Source organism: Rhipicephalus sanguineus, chromosome 1, assembly GCF_013339695.2.
Source record: "Rhipicephalus sanguineus isolate Rsan-2018 chromosome 1, BIME_Rsan_1.4, whole genome shotgun sequence".
Taxonomy (NCBI): domain Eukaryota; kingdom Metazoa; phylum Arthropoda; class Arachnida; order Ixodida; family Ixodidae; genus Rhipicephalus; species Rhipicephalus sanguineus.
Window position 1 is genome coordinate 313,113,507 of NC_051176.1, and position 19,832 is coordinate 313,133,338.

The 19,832-nt window shown below is 53.0% G+C and overlaps 1 protein-coding gene and 1 long non-coding RNA gene across 2 annotated transcripts in view; both read right to left on the bottom strand.

Moving 5' to 3' along the window:
• The window catches only part of LOC125756919 (uncharacterized), a 496,701-nt gene that overhangs the window by 263,845 nt on the left and 213,024 nt on the right, over nt 1–19,832 (bottom strand). The window lies entirely within an intron of this gene.
• LOC119383530 (atrial natriuretic peptide-converting enzyme) overlaps nt 1–19,832 on the bottom strand; it is a 283,080-nt gene that overhangs the window by 77,603 nt on the left and 185,645 nt on the right. Inside the window, exons 8-9 of the mRNA XM_049411982.1 lie at nt 10,913–11,057; nt 10,749–10,856 (exon numbers count right to left, since the gene is read on the bottom strand). Coding sequence (XP_049267939.1) covers nt 10,749–10,856; nt 10,913–11,057 — 253 coding nt within the window. The remainder of the gene's footprint in view (nt 1–10,748; nt 10,857–10,912; nt 11,058–19,832) is intronic.

The window sequence follows — 19,832 nt, forward strand, 5'->3', positions numbered from 1 at the left end:
CAGTGGTCATCGCGAAAGTGCGCAGCATAGCCACGAGGGACCTTTTCCCGAGCGGCGTGTCAAGGCTCGCCATTGCCAGCTGCGACGTGCTCGCGGTTCCCCTTGGTGTACCGTCCGCGCGGGAAGCCCTTTGCTTCCCCGTGTCCCGGGTACGGATGTGCTGTGTGTTGGGCGCCGCAAAAGGCAAATAAAGTGTTCCTCTGTGTGTTAGATTTGTGGAGAAGCATTGGAACGCTGTAATGGGCCGTCCTCTCGAGTGCCTTCCAGTGGGTCGCCCTCTTCGCCTCCTCTCGGAGAGCACGCCCCTCGTGCTCGTGCTCGTGAGAGTCTGCGCTCCGTCGTGACTGTTGCATATCGTCGCCGTCAATCCAGCCGTCAATAAACGCCTTTACAAAGTGGTAGAGAGTGCTGTACCGTCACCAACTTCGGTCTCCATTCGATGCCCCTGGAGCTCCGATCCCGTACCGTGCCATCTACCATGCCGCAAGACGCCGCTCAGCAAACGCCGCCTCCTGCCCCTACCGCTTGTCCCGGTGTCCCCCGTATCCGCGACCCTCCTGTCTTCACCGGCGCGGATGGCACCGAAGTGGAGCACTGGCACGCGATTTACGAACTGGGAGTGTTCCCAATAAATGGGACGAACCAGGCAAGCTGACCAACTTGGTTTTCTAGCTCGCGGGTGTGGCAGGCATGTGGTATAACAACCATGCATCCGATTCCCGACGTGGTCCGATTTCAAGAGCGCCATCGTCGACGTCTTTGGCCGCCCTGCCGTTCGTAAGCTGCAAGCCGAACAGCGCTTACATGAACGAGCTCAGCAGGCAGGGCGATCGATCACGAGCTACATTGAAGGCATCCTTGACCTGTGCAAGAAAGCCGACGCGAGCATGTCGGAGTCTGACAGGATAAGGAATGTTCTGAAAGGCATCGACGACGATGCCTTCACCATGCTGCTGGCCAAAAACCCTCGCACAGTGGCAGAGGTCATTACCCTGTGCCAAAGCTACGAGGAGCTGCGCCGGCAGCGCTTGATGACCCTTCGACCGCCATCACGCGATGCTGGGGGCTTGTCGGCCATTCCTGACCACTCCACCTTGCTCGCCGAAATCAAGTCGTTCGTGCGTGAGGAATTGGCCGCCAGGTCTCTCTACTGGCTTTCGCTCCACCGCAGCATATTGACCAGCCTCCAACTACACTTCTGCCTCCTCTCCGACGAGCGATTCAGCAAGAAATCGCGAAGGTCATTCCTGAATACCACCAGCCGCCTCCAGTGCCTGCGCCACTAAGCTACGCGCAAGCTGTAGCCAGGCCGCCCCCAGCGGTTCCTGTGGCTGGCCCGCGAAGTTACGCCGAAGCCGTCGTCGGACCACAGGCCTTCGACGCGGCTGCGCCGCCTACATACGTCGACGTCGTCCCCAGGCCCCGACTGCTGCCCACTATGCACTCATATCAGCAGCCGCCTCGTCCATCCCATTCTGCGACATGGATGGGGACCCGCGAACCGCTGGCTTTGCGTGCGGTTGCGCCGGTCACGTCGCACGCTACTGCAATCGCGTGCAGCCGCCTCGGGTCGCATCAACCCTCACCAGCTCATCAAGCCGCCCTATTATGACCAAGCGCCGCCTATGTCACCGACGTCCCGCCCCGCACCATCTACCCGCCGTTCACCGTCTCCACGACGTCGCTCACTGTCGCCGATGCGGCCACGTCCGGTATCACGCGACCCAGGGAAAAACTAGTCGTCGCAGTCCACGAGGCAAGGGCTGCGACGCTATCGAACTGCGAAAAGCCCTCAGCAAAGCCCCTCGAACGTGATAAACGTGTTTGTGGACGGTGTTCGCGCATCTGCACTTATCGACAGTGGAGCCGCCGTACACGTTATGGACGCCAAGTTTAGCCGACTACTGCGATAAGTGACGACGCCGCTTTCCGGGCTCTCCCTCCGCACAGCCAGCGCCCATTGTTCACCCTACAGCGGTGTGCATAGCCCGCGTCATTATTCAGGGTGCTCTGTACGCCGTCGAATTGATCATAATTCCTGCCTGCTCTCACGACGTCATCCTAGAATGGGATTTTCTCTGCCGCCACGACACCGTCATTCATTGCGCACCAGCCGAAATCGAGCTCTCACCATTCTCTGATTTGGCGCCGGCAGACAGTCCATCGGCTGCGGGCAAGGTACTTGTCAAAGACGACACCAAGGTGCCTGCAAACTCGTCGATGGCGGTGTCAGTGTACTGCGCCAGTCTCTCCGACACCGCTGCACTTCTCTCGCTATCTGACCGTGTTTGCACGAGGAAAGGCGTGCTGGTGCCTTTCGCGACAGTGCAAGTCACTCAGGGCAGTACGTCAATTTTGTTATAAACCCATCTCCGTACAGTGTTATGTTGGTGCGAGGGGAATGTCTCGGCAGCGTGGAACCCCCTCGAAGACGCGCAAGTTATGGACGAACCAGATGAAATGCACTGCCACAGTTCCAGTACGCTCGGCGCTCTTTCGACGTCTCGTTCATCACCCGCTGATGTATTTGGTGCCTCCAATGCTGACGACCTTACACCGGTCAAGCGTTCCCAGCTTCTGAGCCTGTTGGACGAAATTCGTTCTTCGTTCGATGTCGCGCAAACTTGTCTCGGCCGCACGTCTGCTGTCACCCATCGCATCGACACTGGCGCCGAACCACCACTGCGGCAACGTCCATATCGCGTATCTCCCACAGAACGCCGTGTAATCAACGAGCAAGTCGACCACATGCTTCGACGCGATGTTATTCGACCGTCTAACAGCCCCTGGGCGTCTTCTGTCGTTCTTGTTGCGAAGAAGGACGGTTCTGTGCGGTTCTGTGTGGACTACCGACGACTCAACAAGATCACTCGTAAGGACGTGTATCCACTACCGTGAATAGATGACGCGATTGACAGCCTGCAAGGAGCAGAATTCTTTTCATCTCTCGATTTGCGCTCAGGGTACTGGCAAGTACCCATGGCTGATGACGCTCGACCGAAGACCGCCTTTGTCACGCCCGACGGCTTGTACGAATTCAACGTCATGCCGTTTGGGCTGTGTAATGCTCCCGCCGCCTTTGAGCGCATGATGGATACCGTCTGCGCTACCTGAAATGGCACACATGCCTGTGCTACCTCGATGACGTCGTTGTTTTCGCTCCGGACTTCTCCACGCATCTTCAACGCCTGCGGCATGTTTTGACGCGTTTGAGCGACGCCGGTCTCCAACTGAATCTAAAGAAGTGCCGATTTGCAGCACGGCAGCCGACAATACTCGGTTGCGTCGTCTCCAAGGACGGTATTCTTCCCGATCCAGCCAAGCTTCGGGCCTTGACCGAGTTCCCCAAACCTACGTCCGTCAAAGAACTGCGCAGTTTCGTAGGACTGTGTTCTTACTTTCGGCGCTTCATTCGAAACTTCGCGACTATCATATCGCCGCTGACGAAGCTCCTCGGAAGTAAGGGGGCCCCCTCAATTGATAGCCTTCAGAGTGCGGACGACGCTTTCGCGAAGCTCCGTCGTTTGTTGACGTCGCCTACCATACTACGCCACTACGACCCTACGGCCCCTAAGAGGTACACACAGACGCCAGCGGTGTTGGCCTTGGCGCTGTCCTTGCGCAGCGCAAACCAGGGTTCCCTGAATATGTCGTGGCATGTGCAAGTCGTACGCTCACCAAAGCCGAGACCAATTACACCGTCACCGAAAAGGAATGCCTGGCGATCATCTGGGCCCTACGAAGTTCCGACCTTATTTGTATGGTCGCCCATTTGATGTCATCACCGACCACCATGCACTCTGCTGGTTGTCATCATTGAAGGATCCATTGGGCCGCCTCGCCGGCTGGGCACTTCACGTGCAAGACTACGACATCCGTGTGCTGTACCGCAACGGACGCCAGCATGCTGACGCCGACGCACCTCTCGCGCTCCCCCTTGCCTGACGACAATACCCACAGCTCAATGTCTCACAATGCTGTTTCTTCCATCGACATTCACACTATCGCTACCCAACAGCGCAAGGATCAATGGATCGCTTCACTGATAGACTTGCTCACTGATCAATCGGCAACACCATCCACTCGCGCGTTGCGTCGTCAAGCCCACCATTTCGCCATTCGCGACGACCTCCTTCACCGACACAATTACAACGCCGACGGCCGCCAGTGGCTACTAGTAATACCCCGCAGTCTGCGTTCCGAAATATGCGAATCGTTCCACGCTGATCCGCAGTGTGCGCACTCTGGGGTATCGAAAACATACCACCGCATTCGTCAACGGTACTTTTGGCGAGGAATGTACCGCTACGTGCAGAAGTTCGTTCGCTCCTGCATCGATTGTCAGCGCCGCAAGATTTCAACGCACCAGTCACCAACAGGTCTGCAACCTTTACCTTGCCCTGACCGGCCGTTTGTGCGCGTTGGCATCGATTTGTATCGGCCATTTCCTCTGACGTCACCTGCTAACCACTGGGCCATCGTCGCTGTAGACCACCTTACACGATACGCCGAAACTCCGCCCTCCCAGCGGCTACAGCGCGCGATGTAGCCTCCTTCCTGCTCCGCCGGTTCATGCTGCGCCACGGTCCACCCTAGGAGCTTCTCAGCGATCGAGGCCGTGTCTTCCTGTCGAAAGTCGTCGAAGCCATCCTCAAAGAGTGCAACGTTGTTCACCGCAAAACTACTGCTTACCACCCGCAGACGAATGGGCTCACGGAACGCTTTAACCGCATGCTCGGCGACATGCTCTCAATGTACGTCGCCGCCGATCACACAAATTGGGATTCCATTCTGCCTTTCGTCACCTACGCCTACAATACCGCCCCTCAAGGCACCACTGGTCTCTGACCATTTTTCTTATTGTACGGCAGGCACCCGTCGCACACAATCGACACAATCCTTCCGTACAAGCCGGATCGATCTGAGTGTGCGGCTATTTCTGCCACAGCAGACTTGCTGAGGAGTGGTCGCGAGCTTGCCAAGACCTTTACTACGCATGACCAAGAGCGTCAGAAGAGCATCCGCGGTGAGACCAACACTTCTGCACCCACGTTCCTACCTGGAGCGCTCCTATGGCTCTCGGTCCCTACCACTGCAACTGGCCTCTCTTCCAAACTGCTGCCCAAATGCCAAGGCCCCTACCGTGTCGTCGAAGGCACATCCCCGGTCAACTACCTGATTGAACCCATCAGCCCATCTTCGGGCATGCGCCGTCGAGGGCGCGACATTGTCAACGTGGAGCGCCTCAAGCCCTACCATGACCCGCTCATAGTGACCAGCTGCTAGGTCGCCAGACGGCTCCCTTTCGTACCCAGGGTAATTGTGGAGAAGCATTGGAACGCTGTAATGGGCCGTCCTCTCGAGCGCCTTCCAGTGGGTCGCCCTCTTCGCCTCCTCTCGGAGAGCACGCCCCTCGTGCTCGTGCTCGTGAGAGTCTGCGCTCCGTCGTGACTGTTGCATATCGTCGCCGTCAATCCAGCCGTCAATAAACGCCTTTACAAAATAAGCAATGTCTGTTTTGCAGCTCGGCGCCTAACGCCTTTGCTAGCTGAGCGTGCGCGGAGCGGTGCGCTACACGTGATCAGGAGACAGCGGACGCGGCCCTGTGGCTTGTAGCGCATCTTCCTACGTCGCGCCCCGAAACCGGCGCCTGCGGCATCGCAAGGAAACAAAATGAAAACTCTCTTGCTAAGCCGCCGCCGCCGGTCGGGCGGCGCGGGGAAGAGGGGACAACTCGAACCGCGCTCCTTCTCTCCTATTTCTCCTCTTTCCCTTTCGCATCGCCCCGCGCGCCTACTCTCGTTTTTTGGGAAGCAATAAACAGTTCCTAACCAGATGTTGTAGCTCTCGGTTCCTCCTGCGCGCGCTCTACAATTTGGTGACCCTGTTGCATACACGCCCTTAATTCAAGTTAGAGTCATGTCCCTCGCAGAGCGGGACGCACAACTGACACTAGGAACCACCATGCCACAAGATCAGGCAGATTCCCCTAATATCGGCCGGAATTCCCACACTGCAGACGCCCCCGGTGACGCAGTCTCTGCGGTGTCCCTACGCCTGCCACAATACTGGGAGCGCAACCCAACTATCTGGTTCCTGCAGGTGGAATCGCAGTTCCACATCTGCCGCGTAACATCGCAGCTGCAAAAATTCTACCACGTCGTCAGTGCACTGCCACCTGCTGCAGCAGAAGAGGTCTCCGACATTCTGGTTTCCTTCAGGACGAACCTCCCGGCAGCTCCCTACGACGAACTCAAGGCAGCGCTGCTCGACAGAACCGCTGCATCGGAACGGACGCGAATTCAACAGTTGCTCTCAACTGCGGAGCTCGGCGACCGGAGGCCCACGCAGCTGCTTCGTCAGCAGATGCAGCTCCTCGGTTCGCGCGCCCACGCAATGGACAATGCTGTGCTACGCTAGCTGTTTCGCCAACGCTAGCCGTCCAACGTGCAAATGGTGCTGGCCACCGCTTCCACTATGGATTTACCGTCACTCACCGCACTCGCCGACAAAGTCATGGAAGTGGCGACGCAGCACTTGCAAGTCGCTGCCGTCAGCACTCCTTCTACACGACCCCCGTCGTCATGTGCTGCCTCTAATTTGACAACCGCTACCACCTCGCCTTCCCACATCGACCACCTCTGTGAGGCTCGAAGAAATAATCGTGGCAGCCACGCGACAAGACTATACTCCACGCCGTTCGCGACAACGTGGCCGATCCTCAACCCCCCACCGTGCCGAAGAACGTGATCGGAGTGAGTCTACAGGCCCATGCTTGTGCTACTACCATCGCCGTTTTGGAGCCGAAGCCCACCACTGCCTGTTGCCATGCGCTTGGACGGGAAACCCGCCGGCCGACCACTAGCGGCGACAAGCGGTCAGGGCCTCGAGGAATGCCGCCTCTTCCACGTCGCCGATCATACCACAGGACAGAAATTTCTCATCGACACCGGAGCCCAGGTGAGCGTCCTTCCTGCCGCAAGGTCAGAACGTACTTTGCCTGCCATTTTATACCTTCAAGCTGTAAATGGCACTCGCATTCCTGTGTACGCCCAACGTTCCCTCACGCTGAACCTTCGCAGACTGTTCCGGTGGGTGTTTTTAGTCGCCGACGTCGGGTCCGCAATAATAAGGGCCGATTTTCTTGCCAAGCATGGGCTTCTCGTCGACCTCAGACACAAACGTCTCCTGGACTCTGCAACGAGCCTGTCTTTCCAAGGCATCGCTGCGGGCGCAACTACTGATGTGGTACCTTCCTGCGCTGCAGTAGCCTCAGAACCGTTCGCCGCCTTGATAAATGAATTCCCATCCCTGACATCACCACCAGATTGGACTCAACCTGTTGCTCACGCTATTCAGCACCATATAATAACATCCCGCCCACCTGTTTTCTGCTGTCCCACGGCGCCTTGCCCCCGACATGCTCAAAGTGGCCCGGGCTGAGTTCGAGCACATCTTGGAACTTGGCATAATTCGACAGTCATCCAGCAGTTGGGCATCCCCCCTCCTCCTTGTTCCTAAAAAATCACAGCATATCCACGGAGTGAATGATGATGAGTGGGCGAAGCTGCGGAGGTTCATCGGTAAACCGTGAATCTTCCGTGAATTCTGCCCAGTACATCATCACCGACGTGAGATCGGGCGTGTTTATACTAAAGGTTCGATGAGAGTTATGAAGACTTGCAGCTCACTTTAATTTTACATGTACGCTGTGAATTTTCATTGTTTACAAAACCATTGCTTTAGAAAACATCTGGCGTCTTTCGTTGGTTTATTTCATCCATCAACGGCGTTTGAACAAAATTTTTATTGTTTAATCACGCACAGGAGAAATCTCACCAGGCACTACCTTGGAGGTAAACAATGGCTGCTAATGGGAATGAGAGACAGAAGAAGTCGGCTTTTAGCTAACACTTAAACTTCTACTACTAGTGTTTCCTACTGGAACATGCCAATGGCTGCTATAGGGAATGAGAGACAGAAGAATTCGGCTTTTAGTTAACGCGCACGCTGCGAATTTTTTATTCTTCAAAAACGCACAGGAGAAATCTCCCACCGGCACCACCTTGGAGGTCAAGATCTGGTACTAGCGTTAAGACTGGTTACGCACTACGACGGGGACGAACGGGTGCCGCTTTAAGGAGCTTCGCCAATAAAAGTCAGGTGACTGGAGACCATGCGGAGACTACCGGCTCCTGAACACCAAGATCGCCCCTGACCGGTACCCACTGCCCAACATCCAAGATTTCACCTCTGCTCTGCACGGTGCCACAATATTTTCCAAAATCGATCTTGTTCATGCATACCACCAAATCCCCGTGGCTGAAGAAGACATCCCCAAAACAGCCATAACGACACCATTCGGGCTTTTCGAATTTCTGCGTATGCCATTCGGACTCCGAAATGCTGCGCAAACATCACAGCGCTTCATTGACACAGTGACACGCGGACTACCGTTCGTGTTTGCCTACGTAGGCGATCTGCTTGTAGCAAGCTCGTCTTTCGAAGAGCATGTGCAACACCTCCGGCTTCTATTTGAGAGGCTGGCAGCCAACGGAGTCGTCATCAACGGCGGGAAGAGTGAGTTCGGAGTGCGCGCTCTTGCAGTCCTCGGCCATTATGTGGACACCAACGGCATCCGCCCACTTCCCGACAAAGTGAATGCAATCGTAGAGTTTCCCAAGCCGACATCGCTTACCAAGCTCCGCCAGTTTCTTGGTCTGGTGATTTTTTACCGACGCTTCGTAAGAAACTGTGCCGCGCTACTGGAACCGCTCGATCGTTTGCTTTGTGGCAAACAGCAGTCTGCCACACAACTAGCATGGGACAGTGCCGTGGAGGATGCCTTTCTTTCATATCAGAGTTTACCACGGACATTCGACACATCAGCGGCTGTGATAACGCCCCGGCGGACGCTCTCAGCCGCGTGGACGCCGTCACGCGCAGTCGTTCGCATAGCTCAACAACCTCGTTTCCATTCAACCTCCGAGAGCTCGCAACAGCGCAAGAGAGCTGTCCGGACTTGACATATCTGCGCAACGCGACCGCCCTGCAACTAGAGCCACTGACCTTTCAGAGTGTAGCCATTGTTTGTGATGCCTCCACCTCAGGAGGCACACCACGACCATTTCTACCAGTCGCCTTTCGCAAGCAAGCCTTCAACTCATTGCACAACCTCGCCCACCCTGGAATTCGAGGAACGCAAAAGCTCATCGCGGCTCGATTCGTCTGGCCTCGCATGAACGCCGACGTTCGCGATTGGGTGCGCGCGTGTACACCTTGCCAGCGTGCTAAAGTTCACCGCTACCCGGTACCACCACCCCGCCGCTTCCTGCAACCTGATTAACGGTTCGCGGTGGTGCACGTTGACATCGTCGGACCGCTTCCACCTTGTCAAGGCCACCGGTATTTGTTGACATGCGTTGACCGCTTCACCCCGTGGCCCGAGGCAACGCCACTTGCTGACATTACAGCAGCCACAGTCGCCAAAGCCTTCGTCTCCACTTGGGTTGCACGGTTTGGCTGCCCGACAACAATACTCACTGACCGTGGCCGTCAGTTTGAGTCATCGCTCTTCGCAGAACTATTGAAGCTCCTCGGAACGGCCCGTTTGAGAACAGCTGCTTACCACCCCCAAACAAACTCCCTCGTCGAACACTTTCATCGGCATTTCAAAGCGGCATTGACAGCGCACGGGTCCCGAAACAAATGGGTCGAGACACTTTCCCTCACTCATCTGGGCATCCGATCGGCATACAAAGAAGCGCTGTCGGGAGCCACAGCAGAGCTTGTTTATGGCACCACACTTCGCCTCCCCGGCGACTTTTTCGACGCCACAGCAACCCCAAGCGCTCCCACAGCCAGCGAATATGTGAGCCTGCTTCGCACAGCTTTCCGGAATCTTCGACCGCAGCCGACGCGTCCAAACCCAGCCCGGGCAGCTTACATCATGCCAGACTTAGAAAGAGCATCACACGTGGTTGTGCGGTACGGGCCTGTGCGTGCTTCGCTGCAGCCTCATTACCTCGGACCCTTCCCCGTGCTGAAACGCCTCCCCTCGAACTTTGTTCTGGACATGAATGGCTCGCGTGAGACTATAGCACTCGAGCGGCTGAAGCCAGCGTACAGTGAAAACGCGGTCTCTTCTGTTTCGGCGTCTTGCCCCACTGGGCCCTGCTCCCCTCTGTCCCTTTGTCACTCAGCCCCATCCCATCCTGCACTCAGGGTTCACTGGGGCCCGCTTTGACCGCGGCAATGGTAATCGTTCGTTGCAGTGGCCTCCTCACTTGGGGGGAGCTCTGTAGCGCATCCTATTACGTCGCGCCCCGAAACCGGCGCCTGCGGCCCATCGCAAGGTAACAGAATAAAAACTCTCTTGCTAAGCCGCCGCCGCCGGTCGGGCGGCGCGGGGAAGAGGGGACAACTCTAACCGCGCTCCTTCTTTCCTATTTCTCCTCTTTCCCTTTCGCATCACCCCGCGCGCCTACTCTCGTTTTTTGGGAACACTGAACAGTTCCTAACCAGATGTTGTAGCTCTCGGTTGTTCCTGCGCGCGCTCTACGGGCTCGTTAAGCCTCAACCCTTGGTGGTCTTCGACTCCGTTGAGTATTGGGGCTACCATAGTGTCCAGTGACTTTATTGTATTTACATGATGATTTGCTGCTGCACCGCTTTCTGCTGCTGTAGGGTGGACCCAGTGGCAACAATAAATATTGGACGAATATGAACTTGCTTAAGCCAACACTTACCAGGCTTGGAATGGCAGCTACCAGAACCGCTGTAGACAGGCAGACGTCCACAGTCGATCCGAGCGGCGACTGAGCTCTGCAGTTGCTCCTGGCAAGACGACAAGAACTCTGCGCAGGAGAGAAGCCATGTCGCGCACAGCACCTAAAACAGAGCAATGGCAAACCTTGGCAGAAGGCCCTGCAGGGCAGCACGGTATGACCCGACGCGGTGCACTCGGGCTGTAGCAGACGGCACACCAGCTCGGCGGCTAGAGGGTGACATTCGGAGTCAGCCAGCTGCCGATAGGCCACCAAGTCTCGCTGTACGTCCTGCGCAACCGATTTGATGCTCGAAAATGGTACAACCGCTCATGAGGCATGTATGCAGCCATGCATGGTGGTTTTTTGCAACGAGGTGACAATTCAAGCAAGTTAGTTTGAGCATTAGTGAGGTTTTATAGCATATATTTATTAGTACATACTCACTGCAGTGCAACATTTCTGCATCCGTTTTTGCTATCTTTCCTAACTCAGTCATCTACTCACATACTGTTTATTACCCATAGGCCTCCAACGACTACTGTTGCCCTCGACAGTCGTTGTTCATCAACTGTGTTGAGAGCGTCATTTCCATGATATAGCGACCAACATCCAACTAGCCTTTCTTTTTTAATGCGAGAGCGTTGAACCGATCGTGGGATTTTGGGGTGCGTGCTGCAACCAAACTGCATGGGGCCTCTGTTGGTAACCTGGTTACAGGCATTGTCCACCGTCTGCATCCCCAGGTTTGGCAAGCCTATATATATTATGTGTCGCAGGTAACACAGAACAACATTAAAAAAAAAAGAACCACGCCCTCTAGGAAAGTTGCACCTGCTGCATATTAGTGGTTGTCGTTTGTACTAAGAACCGGCAGTTTTTTGTCAATAACTAATTAATACGTAATTTGCTTTATTAGGTAGCTGGTTCATTCTTGACTGAAAAGGCGAAATATTAGCCTTAAGTTGTAGGCCACCCCAAATAACCGCATATTCAAGCATTTATTTCCTTCTGAAATCTGCATGGTTGTTTTTGTTTCTTTCGAGAAAAGTGTCACAGTCTCGCCGCAACGGCGAAGCAATGATTACGATAGCAACAAATTGGAATGTAACGCGAAGAACGGAAAGGAGCTCGAAATTGCCAGCGCGTCAATCGAGCCCAAAGGACGCACGAAAAGAACGCACAGAGGCCGAGCACGAACAATCATGCGTCACAGCTCGATACTTGAAATGCACTACTGAAACATAAAGCAGGACGCACCAAACGAACGAACAGGTACACACAGGACGAGCGCGAACTAAATGTCGCAGTTGTTACTTATTTCTGATTGAACAGCGCGCTCCTTTCGCAAACGCGGCCGCTGCAGCGAGTGAAGTGACCTTCGTACGCTCTGTGACTTCAGAGCGGACATCGCGGGGAAAGCACAAGCCATACAACCCCCCGCTCCAGCCCCCTCCCCGCCCGTCCCCCTTTTTTCCTCGAGATAAGCGCACGAAGGCGACCACATCCTGTAGGGCGAAGAGCATCGGCTTTCGCAGGAGCGCGGCGACGACCTTTAAAGAGCGCCCCGCGCGCACTTCGCGCCATCTCGCTGGTTAGTAAGAAAGCACGTTGAAGTAAATGGTGTATATAAATAGCTCGCCGTTAGCAAGCTGAAAGGCGGTACTTTTCGTGGCCTCGCCGTCTAACGCCGCGCGTTTCAGAGCGAGAGGTTAGCCGTTCGATTCCGCGCGTCGGAAAGTATTTCTGAATTATTTTTCTTTGTGGCTTTTATATATATATATAAAGCGCGGCGACGACCTTTAAAGTCGGTCGTAGTACCGCTTTTGCGCCTGCTGAGCATGTGCAATCCTCCTGCGCGCCTCCATACGGATTTCGCGACAAAGTTTCTGGCGTACAACGGAACGGCCAACTTTGACGGGAGTGTCCAAACCGAATGTAGCATTCAGTTGCGGGAGCTGGCCATAGACAATCTCGTAGGGGCAAGTTCCTGCAGAGCTGTGTGCCGCCGTGTTCACTGCGTACGCAGCTGCTTGAAGATGGTCATCCCAGTCAGCTTCCCCTCGTTTGCGATTCTTACAGTACTGTGCGAGACGAGCCTGGATAGTCCGGTTCGACCTTGCAACTCCTGCAGGAAAAGCGCATAAGACAATGTCACGTTTGTCGACGGACGCAGTTCTTCATTCGCGACACATGCACAGCAAAGTTATTCCGCTTTCTCTTGTCCGTGCGCGCATCAGAAGCCGTGGATCGTACTCGCCACGTGTTCTCTCCTAAGCGCTCGGAAATAATGAACGGGCCTTCGTACTTCGGACGCAGTTTGTCTGAAGACGATGGAGCACCTCGCTGCAGCCACACCTCGTCGCCTATACTATATTTCGGCGCCGGGCGGTAGCGTCGGTCGTAGTACCGCTTTTGCGCCTGCTGAGCATGTGCAATCCTCCTGCGCGCCTCCATACGGATTTCGCGACAAAGTTTCTGGCGTACAACGGAACGGCCAACTTTGACGGGAGTGTCCAAACCGAATGTAGCATTCAGTTGCGGGAGCTGGCCATAGACAATCTCGTAGGGGCAAGTTCCTGCAGAGCTGTGTGCCGCCGTGTTCACTGCGTACGCAGCTGTTTGAAGATGGTCATCCCAGTCAGCTTCCCCTCGTTTGCGATTCTTACAGTACTGTGCGAGACGAGCCTGGATAGTCGGGTTCGACCTTTCTGTCAGTCCGTTCACCTGTGGATGGTATGCCGACGCGAAGTGATGCTCAACTCCTACTTGCTGTAGGTAATTGCGGAGCTCGCGACTGCGGAAGGTGGTCGACCGGTCGGAAATCAACTTGTTAGGAAGACCGTGTCACCATTCGAAGCGCTCTCTCAAGAATCGAATGACGTAGCTAGCAGCAAGCGAAGGCACGGTTACGACCTCTACAAACTTGGACAAGTGATCCACAGCGAGAATATAACGATTACCTGCTGCCGTCATTGGAAGAGCCCCGATGTGGTTAATGCCCAACGTGTGGAAACTTGTCTCCGGGGGCTTAATCGGTGTAAGAAATTCATGTTGGCCTCCGGGACGTCGTTTGTGTTTCTGACACACCTCGCAACTGGCAACATACGAACGCACGCTTTTATACATTTTCGGCCACCAAAATCGTTCTGCCTTGCGTAAGGTGGCTCGATAGCCGACATGGCCTCCTTCGGGGCTGTCATGAATGGCACGTAATATGCTCGATCGTAAGGAGCCAGGAATAACCAGGAGATGACGCTCGTCACTCTTATCGGCCCAGTGACGACGATACAACGTATCATCACGTAAGACAAACTTGGCATTATGTCCTGTATCCTCAATGGAGTCTATAACGGATACGAGACCTTCATCGCCGCGTTGGGCCTTCGTCACGTCCTGTTGAGAAAACATGATCCAGCTTTCTGGATTCCGTGGGGAGGATTCCCCGATCGGATTTCGCGATAAAGCGTCCGCCAGCTGATTTTGTACGCCAGCACGGTGACCGATGTCGTACGTGCAGTCCTGGACCCGGACAATCCATCGGGCAAACTTGTGTTTCAGGTGCGCTTCTGGAACATCCATGCAATCGCGGAGTTGCCTGTTACCACCGTGAAGTGTCGGCCAAATAAGTAATGGAGGAACTTTTCATGCACACTCCACACTACGGCCAAACACTCCAGTTCATTCGAATGATAATGACGTTCCGCGTCCGAGAGTTTACGACTGGCGTAGGAGATGACGTGGCCGCGCGCACTTGGGTCACGTTGAAGCAAAACTGCCCCTAGGCCAATCTGACTCGCATCAGTATGCACTTCTGTCACCCAATCTTCATTAAAGTGGCAGAGCACTGGGCTATGCGTAAGCGGGTGTTTGAGGGTTTGGAAGGCGTTATCCTGCGAAGGACCCCATTGAAATTGAGCGCCTTTCTTCAGTAAGTCTGTGAGTGGAGCAGCAGTTGACGCAAAGCTCGGCACGAACTTGCGCAAGTATGACGCCATTCCGAGGAATACCTGGAGCTGTTTAATAGATGTTGGTTCAGGGTACTTGGCTACGGCGTCTATGCGTTCAGGCAAGGGTCGCACGCCATTACGAGATATCTGATAACCGAGATATGATATCGTCGTCAACCCGAACTGGCACTTCTCGCGGTTAAGTCGAAAGCCGGTGTTATGCAACCTCTGCAGTACTGTGTTGAGATGTTGTAGATGGGTGATTCCACGTAAGATCGAACAAACGATGGCTGGTCGACCTCTCAAATTTATTTGAAAATTTTATATATTATTGCCTGATGAGTGGAAAGAAGAGATCCGCAATCTGTTTTGTCGCCAAAAATTTTTTCGAATCACAGGAAATCAATAATGACGAAGAGGTGGAGTGGAGCGCTCATCCGCTCTGCTGTTTTGGCCAACTTTCGTTATGAATTTCACAAAATATATTAAAGTGAGGTAGCTGAAATTTATTTACCTAAATATATGCATGTTTTTGCTTCTGCTCAGGTATTTTTAGTTTTTATGTGTAGCGTAGATGTTTTTATAAAAAACCTCAAAAGTGGCCCAATCGGCAAAATTTTCTTTACTTTGAAGGTCTTTATCTCAAAAATGCCTTGTAGCAGAGCGACAAAAATTCTGCATTACGTTCTTCGCATGCTTATCTACCAAACTGCCAAATCTTGTATTTATATAACTTTTCAGTAAAGAGATATGATCGGGCTAACTTCATGAAAACACCGAACAATGAAAACTTCTGACGACAATTAAAAAAAAACCCCATTTTTTAAATTTCTTAAACTTTGTCCACTTCTTCTCCTCCACATCCGCTTTCACAATCATTAAAAACATGTTGCATAATGTCGTTGCACTAATAGTTACGGCCCCTCCAATGAGACCCTTTGGCAAGGATGTGCAATTCCGACTTCTTGCCCAGCAAGTGTATAAAATGCAGGCAGGATTGAATTTCTTTTTATTAAAAGGTCAGCAGGTACCTAAAAAGGTGTCGCCGGCACTGAAGACGTAAATTTTTAAATTATGTGGTCACTGCAGCGGCCACGAGCGCGGAGCTACCGAGTAGGCGCGCGCGCGCCCGAGATGCTCGTTGTAAGAGACGGCGCAGTGAGAGCTCGTTCTCGCGCCCTCAGACCGATTGAGTTCGAAACAGCAACACCTCTCGGGTGACTTGAACGCACGTGCACTGGAGCTTCGCTATTCTATCCGCCCTCTGTTCGCATCTCAGCTAGGCGCTGATAACACGGCGGAGATGGAAGCAAGATGAAAACTCTATAAGGGAGCTATGTGAGCGCTCGCTTCACGCACGCTGCTGCCACAGAAACTGCGCTGCGCCAGTTGCGATCAGTGGAAAGCATGAACGTGGCGCTCCAGTGGCAAAGCAAAATATGAATTGTCAAAGGAAAGAAAAGCAAAACTATCGGTAACCGGATGCGCTTGTCTATATTAGATGTCGGCAGCAGACGGCGTGAACTGGCCGCGCGTTCGGTGCGCTGTTCACACTTCATTCGGCACGGATAGTTCTTGTGCTTTGCTCTTACTCTACTCCTCCTGTGCGTCTCATGACGAGAAAGTATAGCTCTGAAGAGTCTATTGTGGAGACTACCTTTCGAAGCACAAGAAGCTTAAAGGAGTACTGACACGAATTTAAAAAAAAATCGGATTGTTGCTCTAAATAAAAATACTGGTGTCGAGAAACCTAAAACGACTATTGTCGTGCCTGGGGATGCATCCTATATATTTTAATTAGCGCCACCTTAAAAAGACACTTTCGGTTTCGATATCGAGGGGGTGGCTTCTCAGTGTCGTTTCATAGCAGTGTGACGTCACGGAGATACAGAAATTCGCGACGTACTAGCGGGAAATCCGTCATCTGCTCGTGGTGCAATAGACATCGATGAGTGAATTGTCGTCCAGTGACCCTGACAGTGATTTCTACGATTTAGGCTGCATGCAGGACGCAGAACTCGCGAACTCGGAGGAACTGTCTTGACTTGTCGGGATAATGTCCTTGCAGTGTGGCTGGCTTGCATATGCTCAGCGACGAAATCTTCAAAGTCAAATTAAAATATTTTATACGTATTCTCCGACTCCAGTGTGTGGACAGCGTGGACACTGCATACCAACGAAGCAAAAAATGTCCCTTTTGCGATGTCTCAAAATCGTGTCAGTACTGCTTTACTTATTGCAAAGAAGCCAAAATTTCGCAGAGTTACCGACCTAGACATAAATGCTTTGAAGGAACGTTTAACGCCCGAAAGATCAGTGACTGTCAGTGAGACGGACTACTTGTGCTACGCGTGCTTTTGCTACCACTGCAATGAAAGATCTTCACGGAACGCACAGTTTAACGATGACATTCTTATGCCCCCTGAAAAAGAAATCGACGCAATTAACCAGATCGCTGCTACTACCGGTGCACGTGCGTTCAAGTCACCCGAGAGGTGTTGCTGTTTCGAACTCAATCGGTCTGAGGACGCGAAAACGAGCTCTCACTGCGCCGTCTCTTACAACGAGCATCTCGGGTGCGCGCGCGCCTGGTCGATAGCCCCGCGCTCGTGGCCGCTGCAGTGACCAAATATTTTCAAAATTAACGTCTTCAGTGCCGGCGACACCTTTTTAGGTACCTGCTGGTCTTTTAATAAAAAGAAATTCCATCCTTTTTCAAAATTGGCTAGCGCGAAAATCGACAAGGACTAAGAAGGAATACTGATGTACAGGACAGGCGCTAGTGTTCATCAGTGTTCCTTCTTAGTCCTTGTCGATTTTCGCGCTAGCCAATTTTGAAGATTATGAACCAAGTAGCCCAACAACGTATACTATTAAAAATTCAATCCTGCCTGCATTTTATACACTTGCTGGGCAAGAAGTCGGAATTGCCAATCCTTGCCAAAGGGTCTCATTGGAGGGGCCGTAACTATTAGTGCAACGACATTATGCAACATGTTTTTAATGATTGTGAAAGCTGATGTGGAGGAGAATAAGTGGACAAAGTTTAAGAAATTTAAAAAATGGGGTTTTTTTTAATTGTCGTCAGAAGTTTTCATTGTTCGGTGTTTTCTTGAAGTTAGCCCGATCATATCTCTTTACTGAAAAGTTATATAAATACAAGATTTGGCAGTTTGGTAGATAAGCATGCGAAGAACGTAATGGAGAATTTTTGTCGCTCTGCTACAAGGCTTTTTTGAGATAAAGACCTTCAAAGTAAAGAAAATTTTGCCGATTGGTCCATTTTTGAGGTTTTTTATAAAAACATCTACACTACACATAAAAACTAAAAATAGCTGAGCAGAAGCAAAAACATGCATATATTTAGGTAAATGAATTTCAGCTACCTAAGTTTAATATATTTTGTGCAATTCATAACGAAAGTTGGCCAGAACAGCAGAGCGGATGAGCGCTCCACTCCACCTCTTCGTCATTATTGATTTCCTGTGGTTCGAAAAATTTTTGGCGGCAAAACAAATTGCGGATCTCTTCTTTCCACTCATCAGGCAATAATATATAAAATTTTGAAATAAATTTGAGAGGTCGACCAGCCATCGTTTGTTCGATCTTACGTGGAATCACCCAGATGTTGTTTTTCTGTTTCCCCGATGACTAGAATGTCGTCGAGGTAAATGACATAGGCGTGGTCTATCAAAGTGCCGAACACCGTGTTCATGGCATGCTGAAACGTGGTTGGGGCATTTCGCAGACCGAAAGACATCCGGTTAAATTCGTACAAGCCAGATGGAGTCCGGAAGGCCGTCTTAAACTTATCTCCTTCAGCCACGTTTATCTGCCTATACCCTGCTTTCAGGTCTAGTGATGAAAAGAACCTGGCATTTCGTACGGCGTAAATAGTATCGCCAATTCGTGGCAGTGGGTACGAGTCTGGTATGGTGTGTTTGTTCTACTCTCGGTAGTCGACACAGAATCGGAGATTGCCGTCCTTTTTACGGACTAGGACAACAGGTGCTGACCACGGGCTAGCAGACGGCCTGATGTTAGCGGCTAGTATTTTTTGCACCTGCTGGTCGGTTACAGTCCGCTCTCGTTCGGCGTATCTACGTAACGGTATAGACACCGGCGGATGGTTGTCGGTTGTAATATGGTGCTCTAGCACGCTAGTACCGGGGAGCTGATCAGTAGTATCAGCGAAGAGCGACGCGTGCCTCTCGAGTATAGCGGGGAGTGTAAGTGGTGTTGTCAGCTCACCTGGTTGAGCCGGAGTCGCACTTGGGGCTACGGGACGGAGGCTGACACTACTTCCTTCCCCAGTGAGGCGCACATCCCCGGAAAGAAGGTAGTCGGCCCCCAAGACTATGTCTGCCGGCAAGTCTTGTTACACGGGCACCGAGGACAAGAAATTGTGGCCGGCCTTGGTGTTGGTCTGCAGGTTTATGGCACCGACTGGTAGTACGTCACCACCGAGGCCCCGCAGCGGTGGCTCAGTCCAAGGCTGGAGATCTTCTGGGGCGTGGCGTCGAAGCAATGCCGTGCGCTGTGCTCCAGTATCGACGAGAGCCGTCAGTTCTCCAATGCCGTCGACGGAGACCATGAGGGTTGGAAGTGGACGTGCTTGATATTGTACGGCTTGAGGCTGGCTTTGTGGGCAGTTTTTATACCCATGCCCGAAGCACCCACACGTCTAGCATCCACGTCTCGGTGGACCCGGCTCCTTAGGGGAAACTGTAGCCGATGAGAAGTGTCCTGCAACTCCACTGCCTGGCGTACAAAAGTGAAGATATCGGCTGGGTGGGTGTTGGCGGACAAGACGGTCGCGTGCGTCGAGTCAAGGATCCCGTCGATAACGTACTGCCTGGCTGCTGAGGAGCTCCAGAGCATGCCGCAAGCTTGTAAAAGGGACAGCTTGTCGTAGATGTAGGTTGCGACGTCTTCAGTTGCACCTTGCCGGCGTGACCACATGGTCATGAAACGATCGTCATAAGCGCTCGGAAGCGGCTCAAACGCGGACGTCGGGGCCGCGCTCCATGTCGGCCAGGTAGTGTAAGCGCTGCCTTCGAATCGATGCCATGCTTGGGCGGATCCTCGCAGACGGCCTTCGGCGACGGATTTCTTG